The 27,806-nt window shown below is 42.2% G+C and overlaps 1 protein-coding gene across 1 annotated transcript in view; it reads right to left on the bottom strand.

Moving 5' to 3' along the window:
* The window catches only part of MVB12B (multivesicular body subunit 12B), a gene marked incomplete at both ends in the record, with an annotated part of 189,834 nt that overhangs the window by 149,138 nt on the left and 12,890 nt on the right, over positions 1 to 27,806 (bottom strand). Inside the window, one exon of the mRNA XM_079705982.1 lies at positions 27,292 to 27,414. Coding sequence (XP_079562108.1) covers positions 27,292 to 27,414 — 123 coding nt within the window. The remainder of the gene's footprint in view (positions 1 to 27,291; positions 27,415 to 27,806) is intronic.

The following is a 27,806-nucleotide window of genomic DNA, read 5'->3' on the forward strand; positions in this document are numbered from 1 at the left end:
GTTTCCCCTGGAGAGAATGTAGGAAAGACAGGTTAGAATGGAGTTAGGGAGAGGCACTGGGAGACTATTCAACAGGCCTTACAAAAAACAGTGGAGAATATAGAGTTGTTGGACATTTGCTTAGTCAACAGGTCCACCCCTTCTTAAGCCCTTCCCCTCTCACCTGCCCCTCTCCACAAACATCATGCAATGTGCAATCACATAATTTCCTATCGCATAAAGCTCATAAAAAACTTGTCAGCCTAAAACATGATCCAAAGGGTCACGGAACAGCCAAGAAACAGGGTGGGGAAGTAGAAACAATAGAAGAATTCAAAGAGGTTGTCGGACATAAGATAAATTTTTAAAAGATTAGTTTTCCTCTATACAAACTGAGAAGCTTCCCAACTTTTTTCGAAGTTTTAAGATAGTTGGCAGAATGTGGGAATTACCTGTTCTTGACAATTTTATAGACTGCTGCCTTAAAAAGAGTTGGGCCAACTCAAAGAGTTGAGTGCTTTTGTTGGTAATAATTCTCTAATGACTTTTCCAATTTCTTCATTTGATATGGGTTTGTTATGAAATTTCTTCTTAAATAGCAGTAGAAATGATCTAACTCATCAAGATTTTCAATTTTAGTTGCATAGGATGAACATAAGAGCTAGACATCATATTCTTTTATAATTTTCAAATGTCCTTATACTCTTACTTTCCTCTTTGCAATCTAAATTCTGCTTATATTTATTTTCTTTCCTTTTACTATTATATTTACCAAAAGTTTATCTATTATGCTTTTTACAAAGAATCAATTCTCAATTAACAACTTTCCCCTCTTTTTTCTTACTTCTAATTTCTTTTCTCTTACGTCATGATTATATCTATGTTATTTCCTTCCATGTGTTCATCTAAGCTACCTGAGCTGTGGGACAATATCAAGTGGTCTATATACATGTAATTAAGAGTCCCAGAGAAAAGAAAGATGAAGAAGAACTATTTTAATAATGACCAGAAATTTTCTAACTGCAAGAACAGCAAAATACACATTCCTTTCAGGAGAAAAGAAACATTTACGGATCATAGTCTAGGACTGGGGTCAATGTAGTCCAATCCATCCTGTAGCCTGTTTGTGTACAGCCTGTGAGTTACAAATGGTTTTTCTATTTGTTAAGGGTTAAAAAAAAATCAATATGCAATCGAGACCATATGTGGCCCACAAAGCTTAAAATATTTACTATCTGAACCTTTACAGAAAAAGTTTGCTGACTCATGCTAGGCCATAAAACTGAGTTATTCTCTGATGACAAAGAATTAAATAAGATGTCAATAACAAAGGTATATCTACAAAATCCACAAACATATGGAAGCAAGATAACACACACCTCAACAACCCATGGGTCATAGAAGAAATCAAAAGGGAAATCAGTATTGTGAATGGAATTAAAATTAAACACAACATATCAAAATTTGAGGGATGCAGCTAATGCAGAGTTAGAGGGAAATTCACAGCATTACATTGCTTTTGTTGGAAATGAAGAAAGCTCTCCAATCAATGACCCAAACCTCTACTTTTAAAAAAACAAGGGGGTGGGGCTTCCCTGGTGGCGCAGTGGTTAAGAATCTGCCTATCAATGCAAGGGACACAGGTTCGAGCCCTGGTCCAGGAAGATCCCACATGCCGCAGAGCAACTAAGCCCGCACGCCACAACTACTGAGTCTGAGTGCCACAACTACTGAAGCCCGTGCTCCTGGTGCCCGTGCTCCACAACAAGAGCAGCCACTGTAATGAGAAGCCAACACACCACAACGAAGAGTAGCCCCTGCTCGCCACGACTAGAGAAAGCCAATGCACAGCAATGAAGACCCAACAGAGCCAAAAATAAAAACAAATAAATAAATTTATAAAAAAAAAATAAGGGGCTACCCTGGCGGTCCAGTGGTTAAGACTCCACGCTTCCACTGCAGGGGGCGTGGGTTCAATCCCTGGTCAGGGAACTAAGATCCCACAAACCGCACGGCACAGCCAAAAAAAAAAAAAAATGTCCACTGTTTTGGGACTTCCCTGGTGGCACCGTGGTTAAAAATCCACCTGTCAATGCAGGGGAAACGGGTTTGAGCCCTGGTCTGGGAAGATCCCATGTGCCGCGGAGCAACTAAGCCCATGCGCCACAACTACTGAGCCTGTGCTGTAGAGCCCATGTGCCACAACTACTGAAGCCCACGCGCCTAGAGCCCGTGCTCCACAACAAGAGAAGCCACCGCAGTGAGAAGCCCACGCACCGCAACAAAGAAGAGTAGCCCTCGCTCACCGCAACTAAAGAAAGCCTGTGCATGGCAACAAAGACCCAACACAGCCAAAAAATAAATAAATTTATTTAAAAAAATAAAAAACAAAAATATTGAATCCAAAGTAAGTAGAAGGAATAAAGATAATAAAATAGAAAACAAAAATAATAGAGAAAAATCAGTAAAACCAAAAAAGCTAGTTTCTTGAGAAGATTAATAAAACCCAGGCAGCCCAAGGAAGAAAAAAAGAGAGCTGATACTAATTATCATTATTGGGAATGAAGAAGAGGATATTCTACAGATCCCACAGAGATTTAAAAAGATAAGGAGATATTACAAACAACTTTATGCCCAGGCATTGGAAAACTTAAATGGAAAAATTCCTTGACAGACACAGATTACCAAAGCTCATTGAAGAGTAGGTAACTTAAATAGCATTATATTTATTTAAAAACTTGAACTGAAGTTAAAAACACTCCTATGTCCAGATAGCTTCACTGGTAAATTCTATAAATACTTAAAGAAGAAAAAATACCAATTCTACACTAACTATTCCAGAAAACAGATGAGGAAGGAACACTTTCCAACTCATTCTATGACTCCAGCATTACCCTAATACCAAAACCGGACAAAGAAATTATAAGAAAAGAAAACCACAGAACAATCAATATTTCTCATGAACCTCTATATAAAATGTCTTAAAAATTTTTCCCAAACTGATCTAATGATATATTGGAAGGACAATAGAATATGTCATTTGGGGTTTATTCCAGAAATGCAAGTTTGGTTTAACATCCAAAAGTCAATCAGTAAAGGGACGGGATGTCTGTATGTGTATGGCTGATTCATTTTGTTGTGCAGTGGAGGCTAACACAATATTGTAAAGCAACCATACTCCAATAAAAATTAATTAAAGAAAGTCAATCAGTATATTTCATCATAATAAAAGACAAAAGGAAAAACCATATGACCATCTACATAGAGGCAGATAAAGTGTTTGACAAAATTCAACACCCATATATGATAAAAACTCTCTAGAAGGGTACTTCCTAATCCTGTTAAAGACTATCTACCAAAAAAATCTACAGCTAACACTATAATTAAGTGGTGAAACACTGAATGATTTTCTCTTAAGATCTGGAACAAAGCAAGCATGTCTGCCTTCACCACCTCAACTCAATAGTGCACTGGAGGTTCTAGCCAGTGATCTAGTCAGTGAATAAGGCAAGAAAAATAAATAAAAGGCATACAGACCAAACATGAAGAAGCAAAATTGTTTTTATTCACAGACAACACGATGGTCTATGAAGAAAATTTTAAGGAATACTAAAAAAAAAAAAAAGCATAAGAACTAATCAAGGTTGCAGAATACCAAGTCAATAAACAAAAATGAATTGTTACCTCTCTAAAACAGAATGAATTAAAATGGAAATAAATACCATTTACAATAGCATCAAAAATATGAAATGCTTAAGGAAAAATGTAGCAAAAGCTCTTCATGACTTCTACACTGAAAACTAAAAAAAGATTCACGAGAGAAATTAAAGAGGACTTAAATAAATGAAGAGATATACCATGTTATTGGATCTGAAGGCTCAGTGCTGTTAAGATGTCGATTCTCTGCACATTGATCCATACATTTACTACAACCCCAATCAAAATCCCAGCAGGCCTTTCCTGTAGAAATTGACATACTGATTCTAAAATTTATATTAAAAGTCAAAGGACCTACGATAACCAAAATAACTTTGAAAAAGAATAAAGTTAGAGGACTACTTGATTTTGAAAATTATTATAAAGCTTCAATAACCAAAGGGTGTGGTTTTGGCACATAGATATATAGACCAATGGAATAGAAGACAGTGAGCAATATACTTATACATATAAGATTAGCTGATTTTTGACAAAGGTGCCAAAACAATGCAATGAAGAAAGGATAATCTTTTTTTTTTAAAAAGGGTGCTATAACAATTTGACAGCTATATGTAAAAGTGACACTTGATCCCTATATCATAACACATATAAAAATTAACTTGAAATAAGTCATTGACCTAAACGTAAGAGCTAAATCCATAAAACTTCTAGAAGAGATTATAAAGAAAAGTCTTGACCTGCATTTGGCAAAGATTTCTTAAATGTAATACAAAACACTAACTACAAAAGAAAAAATTAATAATCTGAATTCATGAAACTTTAAAACTTTTGCCTTTCAAAAATACTGTGAAGAAAATAAAAAGGCAATCTAGAGACTGGAAGAAAATATTTGTAAAACACATATCCAACAAAGGACTTGTATTGATATTTCGAATATACAAAGAACTCTTCAAACTGGATAGTAAGACAAACAGCCCAATTTAAAAAACGGGCAAAAAAATCTGAACAGATACTTCACCAAAGAAGATATACCAATGGCAAAAAAACATAAGGTTGGACTTCCCTGGTAGCGCAGTGGTTAAGAATCCGCCTGCCAATGCAGGCGACATGGGTTCGAGCCCTGGTCTGGGAAGATCCCACATGCCGCGGAGCAACTAAGCCCATGTGCCACAACTACTGAGCCTGCACTCTAGAGCCCCGAGCCACAACTACTGAGCCCACGTGCCACAACTACTGAAGCCTGCGTGCCTAGAGCCTGTGCTCCACAACAAGAGAAGCCACCGCAATGAGAAGCCCACACACCACAACGAAGAGCAGCCCCCACTCGCCACAACTAGAGAAAGCCCGCGTGCAGCAATGAAGACCCAATGCAGCCAAAAATTAAATAAATAAATAAATAACTTTATGAAAAAAAAAAGCATAAGGTAAGATACTCAAATTCATCAGTGATCAGAGAAATGCAAACTAAAACCATAATCAAATGCCACTACGCACACACTAGAATGGCTAAAATTAAAAAGAATGAAAAAATTAAGTGTGGACAAGGATATGAAACAACTAAACTCTAATGTCCTGCTGGTAGGAATGCAAAATGATATAAAAATTTAGAAAACAGTTTGGCAGTTTCTTAAAAAGTTTAAACATACTTCTACCATTCAATCCAGCATCCAGTCCTAGGTATTTACCCAAGAGAAATGAAAGCATATGTCCACACAAAGACTTGTATCTGAAAGTTCAGAGTAGATTGACTTTTAATAGTCCAAACTGGAAACAACCCAAATAATCATCAACAAGCAAACTGTCATGTAAGTATTCAATGACGTACTTACTGTTCATTAACAAGCAAATAAAAACTATTGATATACTCAACAATAGAGATGAATTTCAAAATAATTATTCTGAGAGAAAAAATTCAAACAAAAAATTCCGAGAGAAAAAAGCCAGGCCAAAAAAAGAATTTCTCTAAAATTCTAAAAAATGCAACCTAGTCTACAGTGACAGAAAGTAGACCAGTGGTGTCTTAGGAATGGTCTGTGGCAGTGGTGGACACGCTCGTCACCTTGACCGTGATGATGGTTTCACAGATGTATACATACCTACATCAAAATTGATCAAACTGAACACTTAAGATGTATGCAGTATAGATCAATTTTATCTCAATAAAGCTGTATTTAAAAACAACCCATTTACATTAGAAACAAAGCACATACAGAACTGAAATGACATACGAGGAACACTATAAAACTTTACTGAAGGACATAAAACAAGACCTAAATAAATAGAAATGCAAACCATGTTCCTAGATGGGAAAATTCAATATTGTAAATATATGGATTCCCCTCAAATCAACTTAACTCAGTGCATTGTACTGTGAGTCGAAACATAATATTTTGTGGAATTTGACAAGTTGATTCTCAAGTTCTTTCAGATAGTAGGTTGTAATAACCAAAAATTTTGAAAAATGAAAACAGAAAGGAAGGAAATCACTCTATCAGATATCACACATGCTATGAAAACCTTGCAAGCATTATGCTGGGTGAAAGAAGCCAAACAAAAAAGGTCATACATTATATGATTCCATTTATACAGAATATCCAGGACAGGTAAATCCATAGAGACAGAACCCAGATGGTGGCTGCCAGGGACTGGGAGTGGGGAGGCCAGTGACTTTTTAAGGGGTACATGGTTTTCTTTTGGGGTGACAAAATGTTTTGGGACTAGATAGAGGTGATGGTTGCACAACACTGTAATTGCACTAAATGCCTCTGAGCTGTTCACTTTAAAATGGTTAATTTCGGGGCTTCCCTGGTGGCGCAGTGGTTGAGGGTCCGCCTGCTGATGCAGGGGACGCAGGTTCGTGCCCTGGTCTGGGAGGATTCCACATGCCGCGGAACGGCTGGGCCCGTGAGCCATGGCCGCTGAGCCTGCACGTCCGGAGCCTGTGCTACGCAACGGGAGAGGCCACAGCAGTGAGAGGCCCATGTACTGCCCAAAAAAAAAGGTTAATTTCACCTCAATTTTTAGAAAATCAAGGAATTGCGAACTTCAAAAAAATCCACATGCTATAAAATTTCAATAACTAAAACAGTGTGTTATTGTAGAAGAATAGGTTAAATAAATTAATGAAATGGAAGAGAGCCTAGAAATAGTCTGGAAAATTCCCCTCTTTGGGGCTCAAGCAAATGTCATCCTGCAACAAGAATGATCACCAAACTGCTTCCTAAATGAGTTGATGGCTGCAGGCTTCCAGTTATAAGCAAGATGTTGCAACACTGTCATAATGCAGGAGTTTAGATTTAAGCACAAAAGCCAGGGTTGAATGTTAAGGGCACAATTTGCTGTTTGTTAGTGGTATAATTTGACCAAACTGGGGTGCTACCCCTGGCCCTGGGCCTGCTGCAGTGTAGCTGTTGTTATACCTACTGAAAAGGCACATGGGACTCACATCCCAGCCCTACAGGCAAGGCCTACCCACCATTCCTTGTGGATCCCCCAGATCAGCTATCTCCCCCTCAACCCTGGTGGTCTGGCTGAGGGTCGGCAGAGGTCAGAAGGAGACCATAATACAGCTTATTTTTGTCTGCCTCATGTACTGTGTTGTCTACATAAGGGCCCTATCCCTAAGGGAAAAGAAGCTGCTGAGTTCCACCTCTGGGTCAGGAAATGAGCTTTTAGCCAGACTAAAGCACAGCCCTGTGCAGTATATGCAGCGACCTAGCCTACGACAACTGTTGCACATCAGAGAGGTAGAGGGGTGGTGCTCAGAACACAGCTACACATCTGGAAAAAATAAGTCAGACCCCACCTTATACTACACCCCAAAATAAAAATCTGGATATTTAAAAAGCCAAATCAACAAAACAAGATGAAGTATTGGCTCAAAATAAAGCCTAATATTTCTATAATCCTGGGATAGGCAGGCTTTTTCTGTCTTCAATTTTTTAAATTTTTATTTTGAAATAATTTAAGATTTAGAGTTGTTACAAAAATAATATAAAGAATTCCTGTATGGGCTTCCCTGGTGGTGCGGTGGTTGAGAGTCCGCCTGCCGATGCAGGGGACACGGGTTCGTGCCCCAGTCCGGGAAGATCCCACATGCCGCGGAGCAGCTGGGCCCGTGAGCCATGGCTGCTGAGCCCGTGTGTCCGGAGCCTGTGCTCCGCAACGGGAGAGGCCACAACAGTGAGAGGCCCGCGTACTGCAAAAAAAAAAAAAAAAAGAATTCCTGTATACCCGTTGCCCAGATTCCCTAAAATGTTAACATTTTACCATATTTGCTTCTTCTCTCTCTCTCACATATATATGTAACATTTATAATCATATCAAGAGGCACTAGATATTGATTTGTCTCCTTACTGGTAACATTAACTTGGACCACTTGCTTAAGGTGGTATCTGCTTGGTTTCCCCACTTTTATTCTTCTGTAATTAGTATTTTGTGAGATACTTTGAGACTATGTAAATATACTGTTTCTTCTAAAACTTCTACTTACTAATTTTAGCATCTAGACAGATCTTTTAAACCTTTAAGTCCAAAAAGAAAAAATTTGACAGATGTGACTACATAAAGTGAAAAACTTTGATTAGATGAACAAACCAAGTTTGATACTATGAACAAAGTTGAAAGACAATGATGGTCTGAGAAAAATATACATAACAAATATAACAGGCAAAGAATTAATAAACAGAATAGATGAAGGAATCCTACAAATCAATAAGAAAAAGCCAACCAAATAAGTCAACTGTAAAGACAGGAAATTAATTAAAAAAACACAAATGGGAGCTTCCCTGGTGGCGCAGTGGTTGAGAGTCCGCCTGCCGATGCAGGGGACACGGGTTCATGCCCCGGTCTGGGAAGATCCCACATGCCGCGGAGCGGCTGGGCCAGTGAGCCATGGCTGCTGAGCCTGCGCGTCCGGAGCCTGTGCTCCGCAATGGGAGAGGCCACAACAGTGAGAGGCCTGCGTACCGCAAAAAAAAAAAAAAAACCCCACAAATGGCCAATAAACATGAAAAGATGCTGAACCTCATTACTAGCAACAGAACTGCGAATTTACACCACAAGCTCCTAGTTTGGAAAAATAAAAATAAGAAGACTGATAATAAAGAATGATGGTAAGGATGAGGGTAAACAGAACATTTTATAAACCATTCACTGGGAGTTTATATAAACTGGTAACGCATTTTTGAAAAGCTACTGGTGGTAACTACTAAAATTTTAAATGTACATATCTTTTGATCCATCAGCACACACCCAGAGATGTATGTACAGGGATACTTATCACAGCACTGCTTTGCAAAGGCAAAAATAAAAAGTTTTCATTAGCAGAGCAGTGGTTAACAAGTTACTTACTATACAGTGGAAAACACCCAATAGAAAGAATGAGGTTGATATATTTGTCCAGACATGACATGGACAGATTTCCTATATATATTGTTTAGGAAAAGAGGGAAGTCAAAGAATATTATGTATAGCATTTGTACAAATAATAATAATCATAACAATAACATGCTAACAGCTACATAGCTCAAGCTAATGCCAGTCACTGTTTTAGGCACTTTATGAACATTATTAGCTCATTTAATCCTCACCACAATTCTCTGGGGAAAGTTCTGTTATTAATCCCCACTTTAGAGATGAGAACTCAGGCTCTAAGAGGTAGAGTATGCTGACAAAGGTCACACAGCAGTAAGTGGCGGAGCCAAGATCTGAACCCAGGTTGGAGGGTTAGAGAGTCTATGCTTTTGACCACAACTATACAGCCTCTCTCTATATATTAGACATTTGCAAATTCATAGAAAAAGGATTGGAAGGATATAGACCAAACTGTTAACAATAGTTACTTGTTATAAAGACAAAACAATACTTTACAAATAGCTAGTTAATTAATGGAACTGGTTGCTAGATCCCCTGGATGTCTGCCTAATCAAGAACCAAAGCAGATACTTCCTCCTAGCCTCACGTCCCTTTTCTGGAGACATCTCACGGACTCTCCCTTTTAGCAATCTTGATTTTTCAATAATATAGCTCAACACTCACAGTTCTCAACTTCAGTCACATCCCCTCTTCCCGACACACATCATCCTCACACAAACAGCCTCTTAATACTGTAAACGTGGACCACATAATTTGAGAAAGGTGGCCCTGAGCATTTCAAGTCTCATAGGCATTAAGGAATAACTAGCTTGTATTTTACAAGCGCGCAGTACAGTATTTCCTGCCTACATACGTAATAGGGCTGGAACATAAATGTTTTGGAAAGATTTCTGACAGGTTTAGAAACAAACAGATTCTCTAGTTAACCCTGAATTAACATAAAATTAAAGCAAGCCAGGACTTCTGCTTCCAGGAATATGGAGTAGATATACGTTTCCCTATTCCTCCTAAGTACAACTGAAAACACTGGACATTATATGAAACAAACATAAGTGGACTCTGAAAAGGTGAGAGAAGGAGGTAAGCAGCTAGGGACCTTGGGACCCAAGGAACAACACAGTGGCGAGTTCCTGGGTTTCTTTCTGCTTGACATATCCCTGGCTTGGAGCTAGAGAAGCCAGCAACCCAGAAACAGCAACAGACAGACCAAAACAAGCCCCCCGCAAAAGCCTGCTTTCTCTAGGCAAAGGAAAATCCTAGCAAGACAGAAACTTTTAGACAGTAACAAATCTACTCCAACCAAACACCACATAAAATACGGTGCCCACACCCTGACCCATGCTAGCAAAAGCAGGGTAGGGAGCCCAGCCTTCCACCCTCTCTGGGCTGTAACAAGACATCCCAACACCTCAAGATGGTGCCAGGGAAGGCCAAGTAGGGAGCCAGGACTTTAATCCCCACCAGGGAGTAATGAGGCACCCCTCCCTGTGGTGGGGTGATGTTGAAGAGGCCTGGTGGGGAGTCAGGACTTTCACCATAATATCTACCAAGGCCACCTCCCCAACCCTGTGATGCCAGTGGAGGCCACAAGGGGAGCTGTAATGAGGTACTCCTACCAGGAAGGTTTAAGTGAGACCTAGTAGGGAGTTAGAGCTCCCACCTCCATCCAGCAGTAACAAGGAGCCCCACCTCCTTAGGTGTCACCAAGTGGGGAAACTGGACTACTACTCCTAGCTGGCAGGAATCAGAGCAGTATCAAAAGAAGCTAGCTAAAATAGAAAGTTTAAATAAAATCCAGGTTCATGGGCTTCCCTGGTGGCGCAGTGGTTGAGTTCGCCTGCCGATGCAGGGGACACGGGTTCGTGCCCGGGTCCAGGAGGATCCCACGTGCCACGGAGTGGCTGGGCCCGTGAGCCATGGCCACTGGGCCTGCGCGTCTGGAGCCTGTGCTCCGCAACGGGAGAGACTACAGCAGTGAGAGGCCCATGTACCGCAGGGGGAAAAAAAAAAAAATCCAGGCTCATGTAGCATAATACCCCCAATTTCCAGTTTTCAATCAAAATTCACTCATCAAAGAAAATCACCAAGAAGGAGAAAGATCTCAAACTGAATAAAAATAAAAAATCAATATGCCAAAGTCAGGATGATAGAGATGTCAGAATTATCTGAAAAAAATTTTAAAGCAGCCATCATGAAAATGCTTCATGATCAATTACAAACATGCTTGAAGCAAATGAAAAAACAGAAAGTCTCAGCAAAGAAATAGAAAGGCTCGCAAATAAACAGAAAATAAAAGAAGAACCAAACTGAAATTTTAGAACTGAAAAATACAACAACTGAAATCAACCAAATGGATGGACTCAACAGCAGAATGGAAGACAGGGAAGAAAGAATCAGTGAACTGGGAGACAGAATAGAAATTACCTAGAATGAACAACAGAGAGAAAATAGACTGAACAAAAAATGAACAGAGCCTCAGGGACCTGTGGGACTGTAACAAAAGATTTAACATTCCTGTCATCAGAGTTCCAGGAGAGGAGAAAGAGGGTTAAGCTGAAAAAGTATTTGAAATAATGGCTAAAAATTTCCTAAATTGCAACAGGCATAAATCCACAAAGTCAAGAAGGTAAGCAAACTGCAAACAGAATAAATCCAAATAAATCCATACCAAGACACATCATTGTCAAACTTCTGAAAAACTAGGACAAAGAAAAAATTTTAAAGATTTGAGAAAGAAATGACACTTTCCTTATAGGGGAAGAACAACTAGAATGGCTTCAGATTTCTCATTAGAAATCATAGTGGCCAGAAGGAAATGGCACACCATTTTTCAAGTGCTAAAAGAACTGTCAACCCAGAATCCTATGTCCAGTGAACTATCCTTCAGGAATGAACAAGAAATAAAGACACTCTCAGATAAAGAAAAACTAAGAGAATGTGTCACCAGCAGACATACTCTAAAATAAAGGCTGAAAGGGAGTTCTCTAAACAGAAAAGAAATGATAAAAGAAGGAACTTTGAAACACTGGGAAGGAAGAAAAAAAGCGGCAAGCAAAAATATAAGTAAATAAAATAGACTTTCCTCTCCTCTTGAATTTTTTAAATTATGTTTGATGGTAGAAGCAAAAATTACAACACTTTCTGATATGGTTCTGTATATATGTAGAGGAAGTATTTAAGACAATTATATTTATAAATGAGAGAAGGTAAAAAGATATATGAGAGTAAGTGTTCTATACTTCACCTGAACTAGTAAAATGATGTTACCAGGAGATTGTTATAAGACACACACACACACACAGACACACAGACACACACACACACACAAACACACACACACAATGTAATACCTAGAGCAACCTCTAAAAAAGCCATACAGAGAAATACACTCAAAAACACTTAGAGAAGCTAAAAATGGAATTCTAACAAATGTTCAGGTAACTCACAGGAAGGCAGGAGGAAAAAACCCTAGAAAATAAAAAATAAAATGGCAGCTTTAAGCCCTAACATATCAATAATTACATTAAATACAAATGGTCTAAATATACCAACTAAAAGACAGAGATTGGCAGAGTAGATTTAAAAACATGATCTAACTATGTGCTGTCTACAAGAAACTTATTTCAAATATAATTCTATAGGCAGGTTGAAAGTAAAAGTATGGAAAAAGATATTTCATGAAAACATTAATTAAAAGGAAGCAGGAATAGCTATATTGATATGAGACAAAATAGACTTCAGAGCTAAGAAAATTACCAGACAGAAAGGGACATTATATAATGATAAAATGGTCAATATACCAAAAAGACATAGCAACGCTACATGTGTATGCACCAAACAACAGTGCTGAAAAATATGTGTGAAGCAAAAACTATTAGAACTGAAAGGAAAAAGGACAATTCCAAATTCACAGTTGGGACTTCCCTTTCTCAAAAATTAATAGAATAAGTGAACAGAAAATCTGCAAGGATACAGAGGAACACAACAGCACTACCAACCAAAAGGGTCTAATTGATATTTAAAGAAAATTCCACTCAGTAATAGCAGAGTACACAGTCTTTTCAAGTAACCATGAATACATGCCAAAATAGACCATTTCATGGGCTATGAAACAAACCTCAACAAATTTAAAAGAACTGAAATCATATAGAGTGTGTACTCCAATCACAATGGAATCAAACTAGAAATCAATAACAGAAGGATTACAGTGAAATCTCTAAATGTCTGGAAACTAAACAACACAATTCTAAATAATCCGTGGGTCAAAGAAGTGTAAAGAGAAATTTAAAAATACACTGGACAGAACGAAAACAAAAAGAAAAATAAAACATATGAAAATTTGTGGGACATAGCTAAAGCAGTGCTGAGAGGGAAATTTATAGCACTAAATGCATATATTAGAAATGAGGAAGACTCAAATCAATAATCTAAGCTCCTACCTCAAGAATCTAGAAAAAGAGAAAAATAAACTCAAAGCAGGCAGAAAGAAAGAAATAATAAAGATAAAAGTAGAAATCAATGAAATTGAAAACACAATAATACAGAAAAAATCAATGAAACAACATTTCTTAAAATGTTAATAAAATTGACAAACTTTTAGGAAAACTGATAAAGAAAAAAGAGAGAAGACACAAATTATCAATATCAGAAACAGAGTATTATTATAGACTTTACAGACATCACAAGGATAATAAAGGAATGCTACGAACAATTCTACACACATAGACAACTTAGTTGAAATGGATCAATTCCTTGAAAACCACAAACTATCAAAACTTACCCAACATGAAACAGATTATTTGAATAGCCCTGTAACTACTAAGAAAATTGAATTCATCATTTTAAGACTTTCAAAAAATAAATCTCCAGGTCCAGACGATCTCACTAGAGAATTCTACCTAACGTTTATATCCTAGTTAACATTTTATTAACAGCAACTCTACACAGTCTCTTCCAGAAAATGGAAAAGGGAACACTTTTCAATTCATTTTATGAATCTAATATTACCAAACCACATTAAAATGGTACAAAAAAAGGAAAACTACAGATCAATATCCCTCATGAATACAGACTCAAAAATTCTTAAAAATATATTAGCAAAGAAAATTCAGCAATATATAAAAAATAATTATACACCATGACCAAGTAGGACTTATTCAAGGGATGCAAGTCTGGTTCATTAATCAAAAATCAATGTAATTCACCATGTTAGCAGGCTAAAGAAAAAAAAAATCACATGATATATCAATCAATACAGAAAAGGCATTTGATAAAATTCAATACCCATTCATAATAAAAATTCTTAGAAAAACAGAAACAGAAAGGAAATTTCTCAACTTGATAAAGAGCATCTACAAAGAAAACGGGCTTCCCTGGTGGCGCAGTGGTTGAGAGTCCACCTGCTGATGCAGGGGACACGGGTTCGTGCCCCGGTCCAGGAAGATCCCACATGCTGCAGAGCGGCTAGGCCCGTGAGCCATGGCCGCTGAGCCTGCACATCCGGAGCCTGTGCTCCGCAACGGGAGAGGCCACAACAGTGAGAGGCCCATGTACCACCAAAAAAAAAAGAAACCTACAGCTAATGTTATACTGAATGGTCAAAGGCTGAATGCTTTCCCTCTATGATCAGGCATAAGGCAAGGATGTCTACTCTCACCACTCTTACGCAACACAGTGCTAGAAGTTCTAGCCATTACAATAAGGCAAGAAAGGGAAATAAAAGGCATACAGGCCTGAAAGGAAGAAAGTATGGCATGACAGTCTACATAGAAAATCCCAAGGAATATACACCAATAAGTGAGTTCAGCAAGGTCGCAAAATTCAGCAAAGATAAACATACAGAAGTGAGATCAGCAAAGATAAACATACAAAAAATCAGTCTTATTTCTATATATAATAGCAACAGACACACAGACATCAAAAGTAAAAATACAGGGCTTCCCTGGTGGCACAGTGGTTAAGAATCCGCCTGCTAATGCAGGGGACATGGGTTTGAGCCCTGGTCCGGGAAGATCCCACATGCCACAGAGCAACTAAGCCCGTGTACCACAACTACTGAGCCTGCGCTCTAGAGCCCAGGAGCCACAACTACTGAGCCTGTGTGACACAACTACTGAAGCCCACATGCCTAGAGCCTTGCTCCGCAACAAGAGAAGTCACCGCAATGAGAAGTCTGCCCATCACAAGGAAGAGTAGCCCCCGCTCACCACAACTAGAGAAAGCCAGCGAGCAACAACAAAGAGCCAACACAGCCCCCCCAAAATTAATTAATTAAATAAAAATTTTTTAAAATTAAAAATACAATTCCATTTACAATTGCTCAAAATAAAAAATAAAGCATTCAGGCTTAAAGCAACCAAAACACGTATAAAGCTTGTCTGCTGAAACATACAAAATGCTGCTGAAAGTAATCAAAGAAGTACTAAATAAATGGAGAGACATACTATGCTCATGAATCGGAAGACACAACATAATAAACATGGGAATTCTCCTCAAATTGATGTACAATTTTAACATTGTGATAATATGATTTATAATAAGGAATATATATTTGGTCTTTACCCACAGTTCCTGGCTCACAGCTCCCAAAACCCTTGGAATCTCCTGAAGGATAAGAGCAATGGGAGCATCTTTTGTCATATTTGGTCTCTTGTCCTTAGTTCCTGAAATCACTTCAGAGCCATAAAAGTGAAATGGGTGTCTTGTTATTCGTAACAAGCCCCTTTCCACCACAACTGGGTTTATGTTAATAAGGTGACTTCCGGAAAGCACCTAAGGATGGGGACTGGTTGCCAGGAGAACCAACCGTGAATAAAGGGTTGGAACTTTTAGTCCTACCCCTTGATTTCCAGGGAGGGGAGAGGAGCTGGAGGTTGACTCAATTACCAATGGCCAATAATTTAATCAATCATACCCATGTAATGAAGCATCCATAAAAACCCCAAAGGATGAGGTTTGGAGAGCTTCCAGGTTGATGAACACATGAGATCTGGGGAGAGTGGCATGCTGGGAGAGACAGCATGGAAGCTCCTCACCCTTTCCATATACCTTGCTCTATAAATCTCTTCCATCTGGCTGTTCCTGAGTTATATCCTCTCATAATAAACCAAAGACCTAGTAAGTAAAATGTTCTCTGAGTTCTGTGAGCCACTCTAGCAAATTAACTGAACCTAAGGAGGGGGTCATTGGAACCCCTGAACTACAGCCAGTTGGTCAGACACACAGGTGACAACCTGGGCTGGTGATCAGTGTCTGAAGTTGGGAAGGGGCAGTCTTGTGGGACTGAGCCCTTAACCTATGGACTCTGACGCTATCTCCGGGTAGACAGTGTCATAACTGTTGAACTGTAGGACACCTACAGCTGGTGTCTGAGAACTGCTTGTTGTTGGTATAGGGGACCACCCCCATGTTGGTCCACAGTCCATTTATTTATTTATTTATTTATGGCTGCATTGGGTCTTCGTTGCTGCGCGTGGGCTTTCTCTAGTTGTGGCAAACACGGGCTACTCTTTGTTGCGGTGTGTGGGCTTCTCATCACGGTGGCTTCTCTTGTTGCGGAGCACGGGCTCTAGGTACGCGGGCTTCAGTAGTTGTGGCATGCGGGCTCAGTAGCTGTGGCTCTTGGGCTCTAGAGTGCAGGCTCAGTAGTTGTAGCACACGGGCTTAGTTGCTCCACGGCATGTGGGCTCTTCCCGGACCAGGGCTCAAACCCATGTCCCCTGCATTGGCAGGAGGATTCTTAACCACTGCACCACCAGGGAAGTCCCACAGTCCCTTTTAAACATTAATTCCCATCTAAATTCCAATAAGATTATTCTAAAATTTACATGGAAAGACAAAGGAACTTGAATAGCTAAAACAATTTCTTAAATGAAGAATAAAGTCGGAGGAATCATTTAATCCAATTTCAAAACTTATTGTAAAGCTACAACAATCAATACTGTGTGGTACTGGCAGAGGGCTGGACACACAGAATAAAACTGAATAGAGAGTCACACATATATGCCCAACTGATTTTTTACAAAGGTTCAAAAGCAATTCAACTTTCAACAAATGGTACTGGAGCAGCTGTTCATGCACAGGGGGAAAAATAACTCTGACCTAAATCCATACCTTGTACAAAAATTAAGTCAAGATGTATCACAGAGTTAAATGTGAAATGTAAAACTATATAACTTGTAGGAAAAAAATAAGAGAAAATCTCCAGGATCTAGGGCTAAGCTAAGAATTCTTGGGCTAGGCTAAGAGTTCTTGGACTTGACACCAAAAACATGACTGATAAATAGAAAAACTGACAAATTGGACTTCATCAAAATTTAAAACTTCTGCTTTGCAAAGATCCTGCTAAGGTAAAAAGACAAGTACAGACTAGAAGAAAATGTTTCCAAACCACTTAACTAGCAAGACTCATATCTATAATATACAAAGAACTCTTAAAACTCAACAATCCCATTAGAAAATGAGCAAGACATGAAGCAACATTTCACCGAAGAAATAAAGACAGCAAATAAGCCGATGAAAAGATGTTCAATGTCATTAGCCACTAAAGGAATATAATTAAAGCCAAACGAGTTATTACTAAAACCCTATCAGCATGGCTAAAATAAAAAAATGTTGACAATAACAGATGCTGGAAAAGATGCGTAATAACTGGTGGAAATGTAAAATGTTACCAGCCACACAGGATAGTAGTTTGGCATTTTCTTTAAAAACTAAATATGCAACTACCATATGACCGGCAATTGTACTCCTAGGCATTTATCCTGGAGGAATGAAAACTTATGTTAACACAAAACCTGTAAACGAGTATTTATAGCAGCTTTAATCATGATAGCTCCAAACTAGAAACAACCAAGATGTCCTTCAATGGGTAAATGGTTAAACAAATTGCAGTGCAGTAGTATCAATTAATACTATTCAGCAATAAAAAGGAACAAACTATTGATACATGCAATAGATTCTCTAGATGAATCTCCAGAGAATTACGCTGAGTTTTTGAAAATGAAAAAACCAATTCCAAAAGATTACATGCTATATGATTCCATTCATATAACACTCCTGAAAAGACAAAATTATAGAAATGGAGAACAAATTAGTGGTTGTCACTGGTTAAGGAGAAGGTTAGTTAATTCCTAGAGACAGAACACAATTTGCACACTTCCGATATGCAAACCAACCAATCCTGAGGCCATATGCCCACCTGTCCCCTTTCTCAGGCTCCTTCAGTCTGAAACACTACCCTCCTGCCCTAAATCACCCCAAGGCCAGATATGTGACAACTAGAGGCCACCCTTATAGCCCAGAGCACGCTGAAATTATTAGGACAATCCTAAATCTCCTTACCCTTCCTTGCTCTGCCTTTCCCACAGAAACCACAATAAAGGCTCTGGCCCACACTTTCCCCTTGCTCCCTCTGCCTGCTGACCAACGCTGGTGCTTCCCCATGTGGCCCTGCATAGCGTGGAAGCCCCCTCCTCTTGCACTGTGAAAACAAACTCTCTTTTCAATGGCAGTTTTCTCCTGATCTGTAGGCCTCACCACACCCAAACAAAAATAAAATCCCAGGTACATTTTGTTTTTTTTGTGGTATGCGGGCCTTTCACTGTTGTGGCCTCTCCCGTTGCGGAGCACAGGCTCCGGACGCACAGGCCCAGCAGCCACGGCTCACAGGCCCAGCCGCTCCGCGGTATGTGGGATCTTCCTGGACCGGGGCTCAAACCCGTGTCCCCTGCATCGGCAGGCGGACTCTCAACCACTGCGCCACCAGGGAAGCCCCCAGGTACATTTTAAAAGTGAAATGTTCTGTATCTTGACTGTATCCGTGTCAATATCCTGGTTGTGATGCTGTACTAGAGTTTGTAAGATATTACCATTGGGGGGAAACGGGTACAAACAAGATCTCCCTATATATTATGTCTTACAACTGCATGTGAATCTATGATTATCTGAAAATAAAAAGTTCAATTGAAAAAAATGGAAGATTAAAGCAAGTCCCTCCTCTTTCCCATTAATCCACTACTTGAGGGTTTTTGTCAGGAGCCTTTCTCATAATGAATGGGAGGCTTCAGCGAGCAGGAGGGAGTGCCAGAACACTACAGTGCTCCCCAAGTCCTCTCCCCTTTCCAAATGAACCAACCATGGAACAAGTCATTAGGGAGAGTAAAGTCTTTGGGTCAAAATCAAAATTCATAGTTGGTGGGGCAGAGACACTTAGAAGGAGGCAATTTAAAGCCATGATCTCAGAGTCATCCTGACAGCAGCAATGTTTGCCTCATGCACCCCTCCGGGAAGCCAGGCATGTGCACGTGTAAGTGGTCCATGTGCGTCCTGCCCAGCGTGGCTCCACTGCCCGAGGCCAGGGTTCTGCAGGGCACAGGGGAAGGTGCAGGGACAATGCTGTTATCGAAGCTTGCTAATCCACGCCACAGGAAACAAAGGCCCAAGGGCTGGTCATAAGACCATTTTCCGTGTTTTCAGTAAATCTCAGTTTCATGTATTTTCTCACAAAACAAAAGAGAGGAACACCTGGTGCCTTTTATCAAAACTAGCTCTGGTTCTGAAAATAAACCAGTGGGTGAGTTGGGACTCGTCTGCGGTCATTTCCGCCCTTGGGAGCAGGCCTGGACAGCGAAGCCACATGGGGAGGGAGCCAGGGGCAGCGGGAGGAGGCTGCCACACCTGCTCCTGCATCTGCTTCATGAACCAGAGCTTCAGGAGGGGCGGCTCTCCCGTCCTCCGGCCACAGGAGCAGGGTGGTCTTCCTGCCCGGCTCGGGCCTCCCACACAACTTCAGCTTTCTGGAGACTCATGTGACAGCTGTGATCAGACCGGACAGATGGTTATGTCCTACAACTCCCACTTGATATCTACCATATATTTTTAATAAGATACCGTTCCTATCTTCACATACTTTTTATTGATTTTTAAAAAATTTTCTTGAGTTCTATACAAAAATACCAACTTGCTTGAATCAGCTTCAGCATTTAGTGGATTATTTTTTTCTTTCTCCACTTTGGTAGGCAGGACCTCATGTGCGGGTTTAGAATTTTAAACTTATCCTTCTCTATGCCCCTAGACACAGCCCACAGGCCCAGAGGGGAGCTGATCACTCCTAGCACCCCCAAAGACCCTCTCATTTGGCAGTTCAAGCATTTGAAACTTGCAATTATTTAGGAAATCCCAAATATATAAACCATACAGGACCAGCAGTTTTTAAGAAATGTTTTGCTGTCTAATTAGTTTCAGAAATAAACAGGAGTGTTGAGAGAAACGAGGTGGGGGGAGAAGAAGCACAGAAGAAATGGGAAGTGGAGACTTAGGGGATGCCTGGTCCGTGCATGGCCCTCGGAGGCCCACTTGCTTGTCAGAGGCCACGACCAAGGCTGGCTTTCCAGCACGCAGCGCCGGCAAGGAACAAGAGCAACACAAACACAACTTCCTGGGCTTTTCTCTGACCAGGCTCTGGACACCAAGTCCTCGGCCCCCTCAGGGGCCTTGCTTCATCAGACAGCCCCTCTCTCTCCTATATCGTCAACCCTCCTCACTGCTGGTTCCTTCCCATCAGCAACTAAACATCCTCAACACCTGCCTACCTTTAACAAAGGAAAAAAGACTCCTGATCCCATATCGTCCTCCAGCTGCCACCCTCCCTCCTTTAAAGGCCATCTGCACTCTCACCTCCCACTTCAGGTGGACCTTTCAAATCCACTCCAGTCTTGCTTCTGAGCCTACCACCAAGTTCACAAGTACCTTCTTGTTACTGAACCCAAGAGTAAGCTTTCAGCCTCATTTTATTTACCCCTTAGTGAACTCTGACTATTATTGACCACCTCTTCTTCTAGAAATACTCATTTTCCTCCAGTTTCTTACTAATTTTCCATCTACCTCTCTGGATGCTCAGCCCCAGCCCTCTTCTGAGTGCCTCCTTCCCAACCATCCCTCATCACTGATGCTCCAGGGGACTCTGACGAGGAGTCTGATACGACAGGACCATCTCCACGACACTACGGTCTCTGCCCCATGTGATGATAACACTCAGGCATCTCCCCAGACCTTCAGACACAGGGTCTCTCAACATCCCCACCCAGACATCACACAAGCACCTCAAACTCAGCGTGTCCAAAACCGAACCAACGGTCCTCCTCCACCCTCAACCCACCTGGTTGTCCATGTTCCTATCTCAACAGAAAGCATCAACATCCACCCAGCTGCCCGGCAAGACACCCTCGTGTCACTCTGGTCCTTCCCTTTCCTCACCTCTGCACCCATCTCTCAACATTCAACCCATTTCTTTTCTGTGAAAGAATATGTATTCGGGTCCCCATGCCCCATGTTTCCATGTCCCTCAGATCGATCCACTGTTAACGGGTTAGGCTTCCACCCTCTCACTCGACCTCAATACAGAGCCTCCAAACTCAGCCCTTTGCCTCAGTACCTACGCCCTCCAATTATTTCTCTTCCTGTACACACCAAGGAAACTTTTAAAAACACGAACCTAAGAACCTTTTTCTTAAAGTCCTTTCGTGTCTCCTACCACCCTCAGCGTGGCCAATGCCTTCGTGTAGCTGACAACATTCTGGGGTGATCCAGCCTCACCTACCCACCCTTCCTCATCTCTCGCCTTTCACCTGATGGAACCCCTCCCAGGACACTGGAATTCCCAGGGCCTTGCACAATAGTAGGTGGTCAACAAACATCTGTGAAGCCACTGCGTGAAGCAATAAACGAACGCATAACATCAGAAAAAGCTTCACCAAGGAGTTTTCAAAGTGGGTTCTGAAAGATAGGGAAAATTTTATCCAAAATGCAGGGGAGGACAGGAATTTTGAAAATATGGGAAAAGTGGGTTCAAGGGTTTGATGGTACAGAGTTGCTCCTTATTCTGAATATGAGAAAGTAAGAGGTTCGGTGAGGCGGGAGGAGAAGTGAGTAGAAGGAAGTGAGACAGGAAGACACGCTGAGAGCACGTGCGCCCAGTTAAAGGACCTGGATATCTGTCCTTTCTCGGTTTACCCAAGAGGAGGAAGCTCTTGGGGAGAAGATCCACGGCTACCACTGAAACAACATACAATCCAGGCCCTCGTCCCTAGAGGTCTGCCTGGCCCAGAGGAGGGCCGGTGACAGGAAGCTGGGCGCTGAGCCTGGGGCAGGGGAGGGGGGCAACCTGGTCAATTCAGCCCCCAAATTTCACTTTACTGAACACTTGCTTGAGTGAGAACAGAAACTGACAAAAGGTCACAACATTTCTAGAAGGCACTGGCAATACGTAGCAAGTTTAAAATGTGAACACTCTGACCCCGTAATTCCAACCTATGAAATTATTCTATGGCACCAACAGGGTGACCACACCAAAATACATACACAAGGATGTTGTTTATCACGTTAAAAACGATAAATGGAAACAAACTCATGTCCTTCAATATGGGATTATTAGCCCAATTTTGGTACAGCCAGACAATAAAATATGCATTATTAAGAGGATGCGATCTATCTCTATAGACTGATATAGAGCTATGCCCACAATATATTTTTTTAAGTTACGACAGTATAAATAGTACCATCCCATTTGTATTTTTAAAACATGTTTTTTAAAAAAACCTCACAAACGTAAGTCCCGGATTGTGACAACACGACATCCCCTGAGACTTTCTAAACTTTAAATCAGGAGAGGCCAAAAAATAACAGGAAAAGCTAGCACAGCACTTCCTGAGATAGACTTGTGGTGACCACGTGTACAGATTATTTAAGAATGACTTAACTTAGAGCAGTAGTTCTCAAAGTGTGGCCTCTGAACCAGCAGCATCAACATCACCTGGCAACTGGTTAGAATGCAAACTCTCAGCCCCACCCCAGACCTACTGCAGCAGGAATCTGGGGCGTGGGGTCCCCCAGAGGAATGAGGCCCATGAAAGCTTGAGAATCCCCAACGTGGACATCTGGAAACAGTCCTTGAACTAGGGGATAATCTGTCACTTCAGAGTCACTGTGCCGAAAGACGCCTGTGTGTCAGGTGGGGTTTCTCAGGAAGGGAATGAAGGAGGTCTTAGATTGCAGTGAAGAAAAAGAAAAAAAAAGTCTCCTAGGGCTTCCCTGGTGGCGCATTGGTTGAGAGTCCACCTGCCAATGCAGGGGACACGGGTTCGTGCCCCGGTCCGGGAGGATCCCACATGCCGCGGAGCGGCTGGGCCCGTGAGCCATGGCCGCTGAGCCTGCGCGTCCGGAGCCTGTGCTCCGCAACAGGAGAGGCCACAACAGTGAGAGGCCCGTGCACGGCAAAACAAAACAAAACAAAACAACAACAACAACAACAAAAGTCTCCTAGGCTCTCTGAGGCCAAGACTCAATTTGGCGGGGCCCCTACACATGGCAATTGTAAACGCCGTTAGGTAGAATGAACGTAGCCAACAGCAAGGCAGAGGCCGGGCAGGGAGGGGTTGGAGGACGGACCTGGGCCTCAGCAGCAATATTCTCTGAGCCTCACTCTCTTGTTCCCATCATCCTCAGAGCTCCAGAAAAGTCTCATGAAAAGTAATTCTGGTCTCAGCTGTTCTGTGGGAAACCATGGAAGGTCACAGAACAAGGGAGTGGAAGGAAAAGCAGTGTCCATCCCCACTCAGGCCAGGAAGAGGGGAGCAGCCTTGCCAGGTTAGCGGGGGAGATGCACCCAGACAAGGGCGACCTCACAGATGTCACCAACAAAAATGGTGCAGTGTGGTGGCAGGGGAGAAGGCCAGAGCCGAAGGACCCCAAGCACACTTGAGCCGGTGCCCTGGGAAAGGCTCAGGAAAAGCTGGAGGAGAGACACTGGGCAGGCCTCAAGGTATGGAAAAAAGGGAGCAACTTCTAGAAGTTAAGCTGGAGAGGGTCGTGTTGTCACAATCCGGGACTTAGCAAGAAAAATGGGGAGATCTGGAAAGCTAGATCTGAAAGATGGAACAGTCTTTTAGGAGTTCCCTTCAAAGCACTTATCACAATTTTATCTTACATTTACTTGTATGATCATTTAATTGTCTTTCTGCCTATCCAGACTTTAAGCCTCATGAAGGCAGGAATGTGTTTTCATTCACCACTATACCCCCAGCTCCTAGACAGACAGCACATGGTAGGTACCCAAAAATATAGGTTGGACAAATAAACAACTTAAAATTAAAACACTCTGGAGTGTTTAATTATTCTTTCTCTGTATTGTTGACGTTTTGTTTTTGCCAAAAAAGTATATCATCATATGAAATTATGTCACCAAGAAGTATATTATCAAAGGAAGCTATTTCCTTTTTGGAAAGAAAGAGTCATCTCACAAATACAGTGTTGTGGCTTTCGTCTGTGAGTTGTAAACACTCACTGAGAAAGGCAAGAGAATGCAGGTAAAAAGTATGATGTATTTCACTGGAAATACACAGAAATACACCCAACAGTGGTCATCGGTGATGTCCAGCTTGATGCCCTTAGACACGGCAACATCCCAGAGGGACCTGGTAATCAAAGGTTAATTTTGCGCAGAGGAGTTTTAGCATGAAGTGCTCCCACGGCATCACGATTCATTGAAACCTGCCCATCACATATGATAAAACAGCACGTGCCACCACGCATCTACAACACAGAGTCATCCTACCAGAGACTGTGGACACACGAGACCCACCCGCCCTCTGAGGGCAGGAAACCCCAGTCGCTCCCAGATCTGAGAGCGTGGCTGAGGGGCAGAAAGTGCAGGCTATGTCAGAGGGGACTGCAGAAATAGGGACAATAAATTGAGAAGTTTAGCAAATAATCCCCAGCCCCCTAGCCTAGGAAGCTTCCCCTGACCTGCAGAGAAATTACAAAATTAAATTTTTATAAACAAACACTTGGCATCTTTTACTTCAAGCAACAACAGGGCCTCTGCTCATTTTAAAGTGGTTGTACCATCGAGGGTCAGCAGCCCGTCTAGCACCTAGCTCTCGGGGCTGCGTGTCACGGTACTTAACGTGCCCTGCACACAGGGAGGGATTAATCCTCTGGCAGATGCGACAGAGAGAGGCCTGGCCACAGTCCGCAGCACAGCTTCCTCAGCCACCACACTTCTGTCTCAGCATCTCTCTGCAGCCCAGCCACCACCCAACGCCTCGCACTTCGGTTTGGATGTGGACCTCACACGACACTCCTCCGGATAAGAGGAATGGGGAGTGCCTCCCTGCCTGCCCACCCCGTGCCTTCCCTCATTCCCCTTGAACTCAGGGTCAGACCTCTGAGGAAGCAGGTGCTTATCTGGGAAGAGTCCAGCGGTCAGTCCAAAGAGAGGACTCCCGCCCCCCTCCCTGAAAGGGCTTTCGGAGGGAGCTCGGACACTCTGCCTCGGCATGCAGGGGCTGGGTAATTGCCGGGCTGACCCTCTGGAGCCTCCTGCCCTGCTCACCTTTCATGATAATGCCTGGTACAGCCTCATCATGAAATGTGCTTATTAATCTAACTCATTTGACACTGCGCTCTTCTGCCCTGAGCTAGATGTTAGGAGAAAATGATAGGGATAGATTCTGCTCCTGTCAGACTTACCAAGACTTTCAGAAAACCAGACTATCAAAGGCCATCTGTTGCCCACTAGCCAAGCATTCACGGTGACCCCGAAGGTACAAGCAGAATGTTAAAGACACAGATCCACAAGAGGGAACAGCGAGAAGACCTGGGCCACACCCCAGGCACCCCCAGGCACCCCCCGCCCCCAGAGAGCCACCGCGGAGCCAGTCCTCCCAGGGATGGCACGTACCAAGCCCCTGACCTGATTCACGCCTCACTGCTTCATATCTAATTCATCAAAAGACACTTGGGCTTCTCAAATCAGGAACATTTTTATTAGCTTCCCCAGGAGTTTTATGGCACAAAGCCATACCTAATGATTCTACTTTATGGCAAGTTATACATTCAAACAGTGCTCTGAAGTCAGGCAGCAGGTAAGACTCAAATCTTTGTCAAAAAAGATTCCCCCATTCTTTCACTTTTAAAATGTTTATAAGCTTTCAAACAGTTGGGAAAGTGATGTGGAGCATTTTACCAGGCTTCCCCTTCTCACACGGGGCCCGGCATGAGCTGACGCAAAATGCACCGCACCGTTCGCACGGGGAGCTGATTTTGCCCGCCCACCTCCTCCGCCTGGGGACATCTGGCCATGTCTGGACACGGTTTTGGTTGTCACGACTCGGGGGTGTGTGCTATTGGCATCTAGTAGGAAGAGGCCAGGGATGCTGCCCGACTACACACTATTTTCTGATCATCTGGCCCAAAATGTCAGTAGTGCCGAGGTTGAGAAACCCTGCCTTTGGGCTTCTTCTGGACTAGGCATGGCATCCCTCCCACTCCTGGGACATCAGACACTGATCTAATCACTGTGCCAGGTTTTCAATGCTGGCTGATGAGAGTTGTATTCTTTTATGTATTCTTGGTGCACATTTTCAATGAGCAAGAATAAAATGTCATCATAAACAAAATGAGGAAAGTGAAAATAAGAGCACCTTAGAAGCTCAGAACACATGACAACAGTCACTGTGAACTAAACCCTCCCAATAGTTCCTCTGCACTTTTTAAGCTTCACCCAAAACGGAATTTACCTACTGAAAAACCAAAATAAACAATTCCAGCCGCCGGTACTACTGAACACCACCACAGATGTCTGCTGAAAAGCAAAGCAAGTTCTCTGCTATACTGCAGTGATGTGGTCAGTGAGAGCCCTGGGCTTGGGAGGGGGTCTGGTCCTGATTCACCACTCCCAAGGGCTGGGGCTCCGTCACTTCCCTTCTCAGAGCTTGAGTTCTCCTGATCAGCACAGTGGAGAGAAAGCGACTTCCCCTCCCAGCCTCCAGGGAATCATGAGAGCCAAATGAGTTCATGGGTAGGAAACTGCTTTGTAAACCGTAAGGGGCTATATAAACATACGTCAATACGTTTATGACATTTATACATGTAGGACAATCTGTGACAGCAAACCAAGGGTCTTTCAGACTTGTGGATCCTTTTCATGAAATGTCACAGCTGGAAATGACTTTGGAAATCAACTAATCCAACCCTTTAATTTTACAGCATGTGAAGATGACCATTACAGAGGTCAAGTGACCCAGCTAAGGCCACGAAACAGCCCAGACGGGCTCAGGTCATCTACTCCCAAAGCAGGACGCTCCCCACGCCTTCCCATCGGTGACGTCTTCCCTCCCTGTTTTAAGTTCCTTGAGAGAAGAAGCACATCTTACACACGGGGTTCAGAGGGCCTTGAACACAGGAGATAACTATTTGCCGAATCAGCGAATCTTGACTTACTACGTCGTAGCCTGTCGGGGCTCGGTTCCGAGAAGCCACCACCCCCACTCCCGTGATGGGATCCATTGACGTCTCTGGCAAGGCTTCTGAAAGGTCTTTGACTTCAGGCATGGCGGATTGCTCCTGGTTCCGAAAAGGAAAAAGAAAGTGTACAATTCAAACGGAGCATTTAAAGTGAACGATGTAAAGTCTCGTACAGGCAGAACCAGCGTCTTGGGGCAAATATCCTGAACTAAGCTCCACGTACCTGGACTGGCTAAGGGAACCCTGAACCCTTTCCTCAGATCAAGAACTCAAGTCATCTCCGGCCCCTGCTCTTCTCAAGTTAGCTTTGAACACTCTCCTGCCCAGCTGCCTGACTTCTGAACAGATACCACCAGCTTCTCTGAGGATAAATCAGACATGGCTAAATCTAACAGTACCTTCCGTCTCTCTCCCTCACAGTACCTCCCTGCAGAAGTGCAGCCTTCCAAATCCACAGCCTCTACCACATCCAAGGGTGGACTGTTCGGGCG

The sequence above is a fragment of the Hyperoodon ampullatus genome (genome assembly GCF_949752795.1).
Source record: "Hyperoodon ampullatus genome assembly, chromosome: 6".
Taxonomy (NCBI): domain Eukaryota; kingdom Metazoa; phylum Chordata; class Mammalia; order Artiodactyla; family Ziphiidae; genus Hyperoodon; species Hyperoodon ampullatus.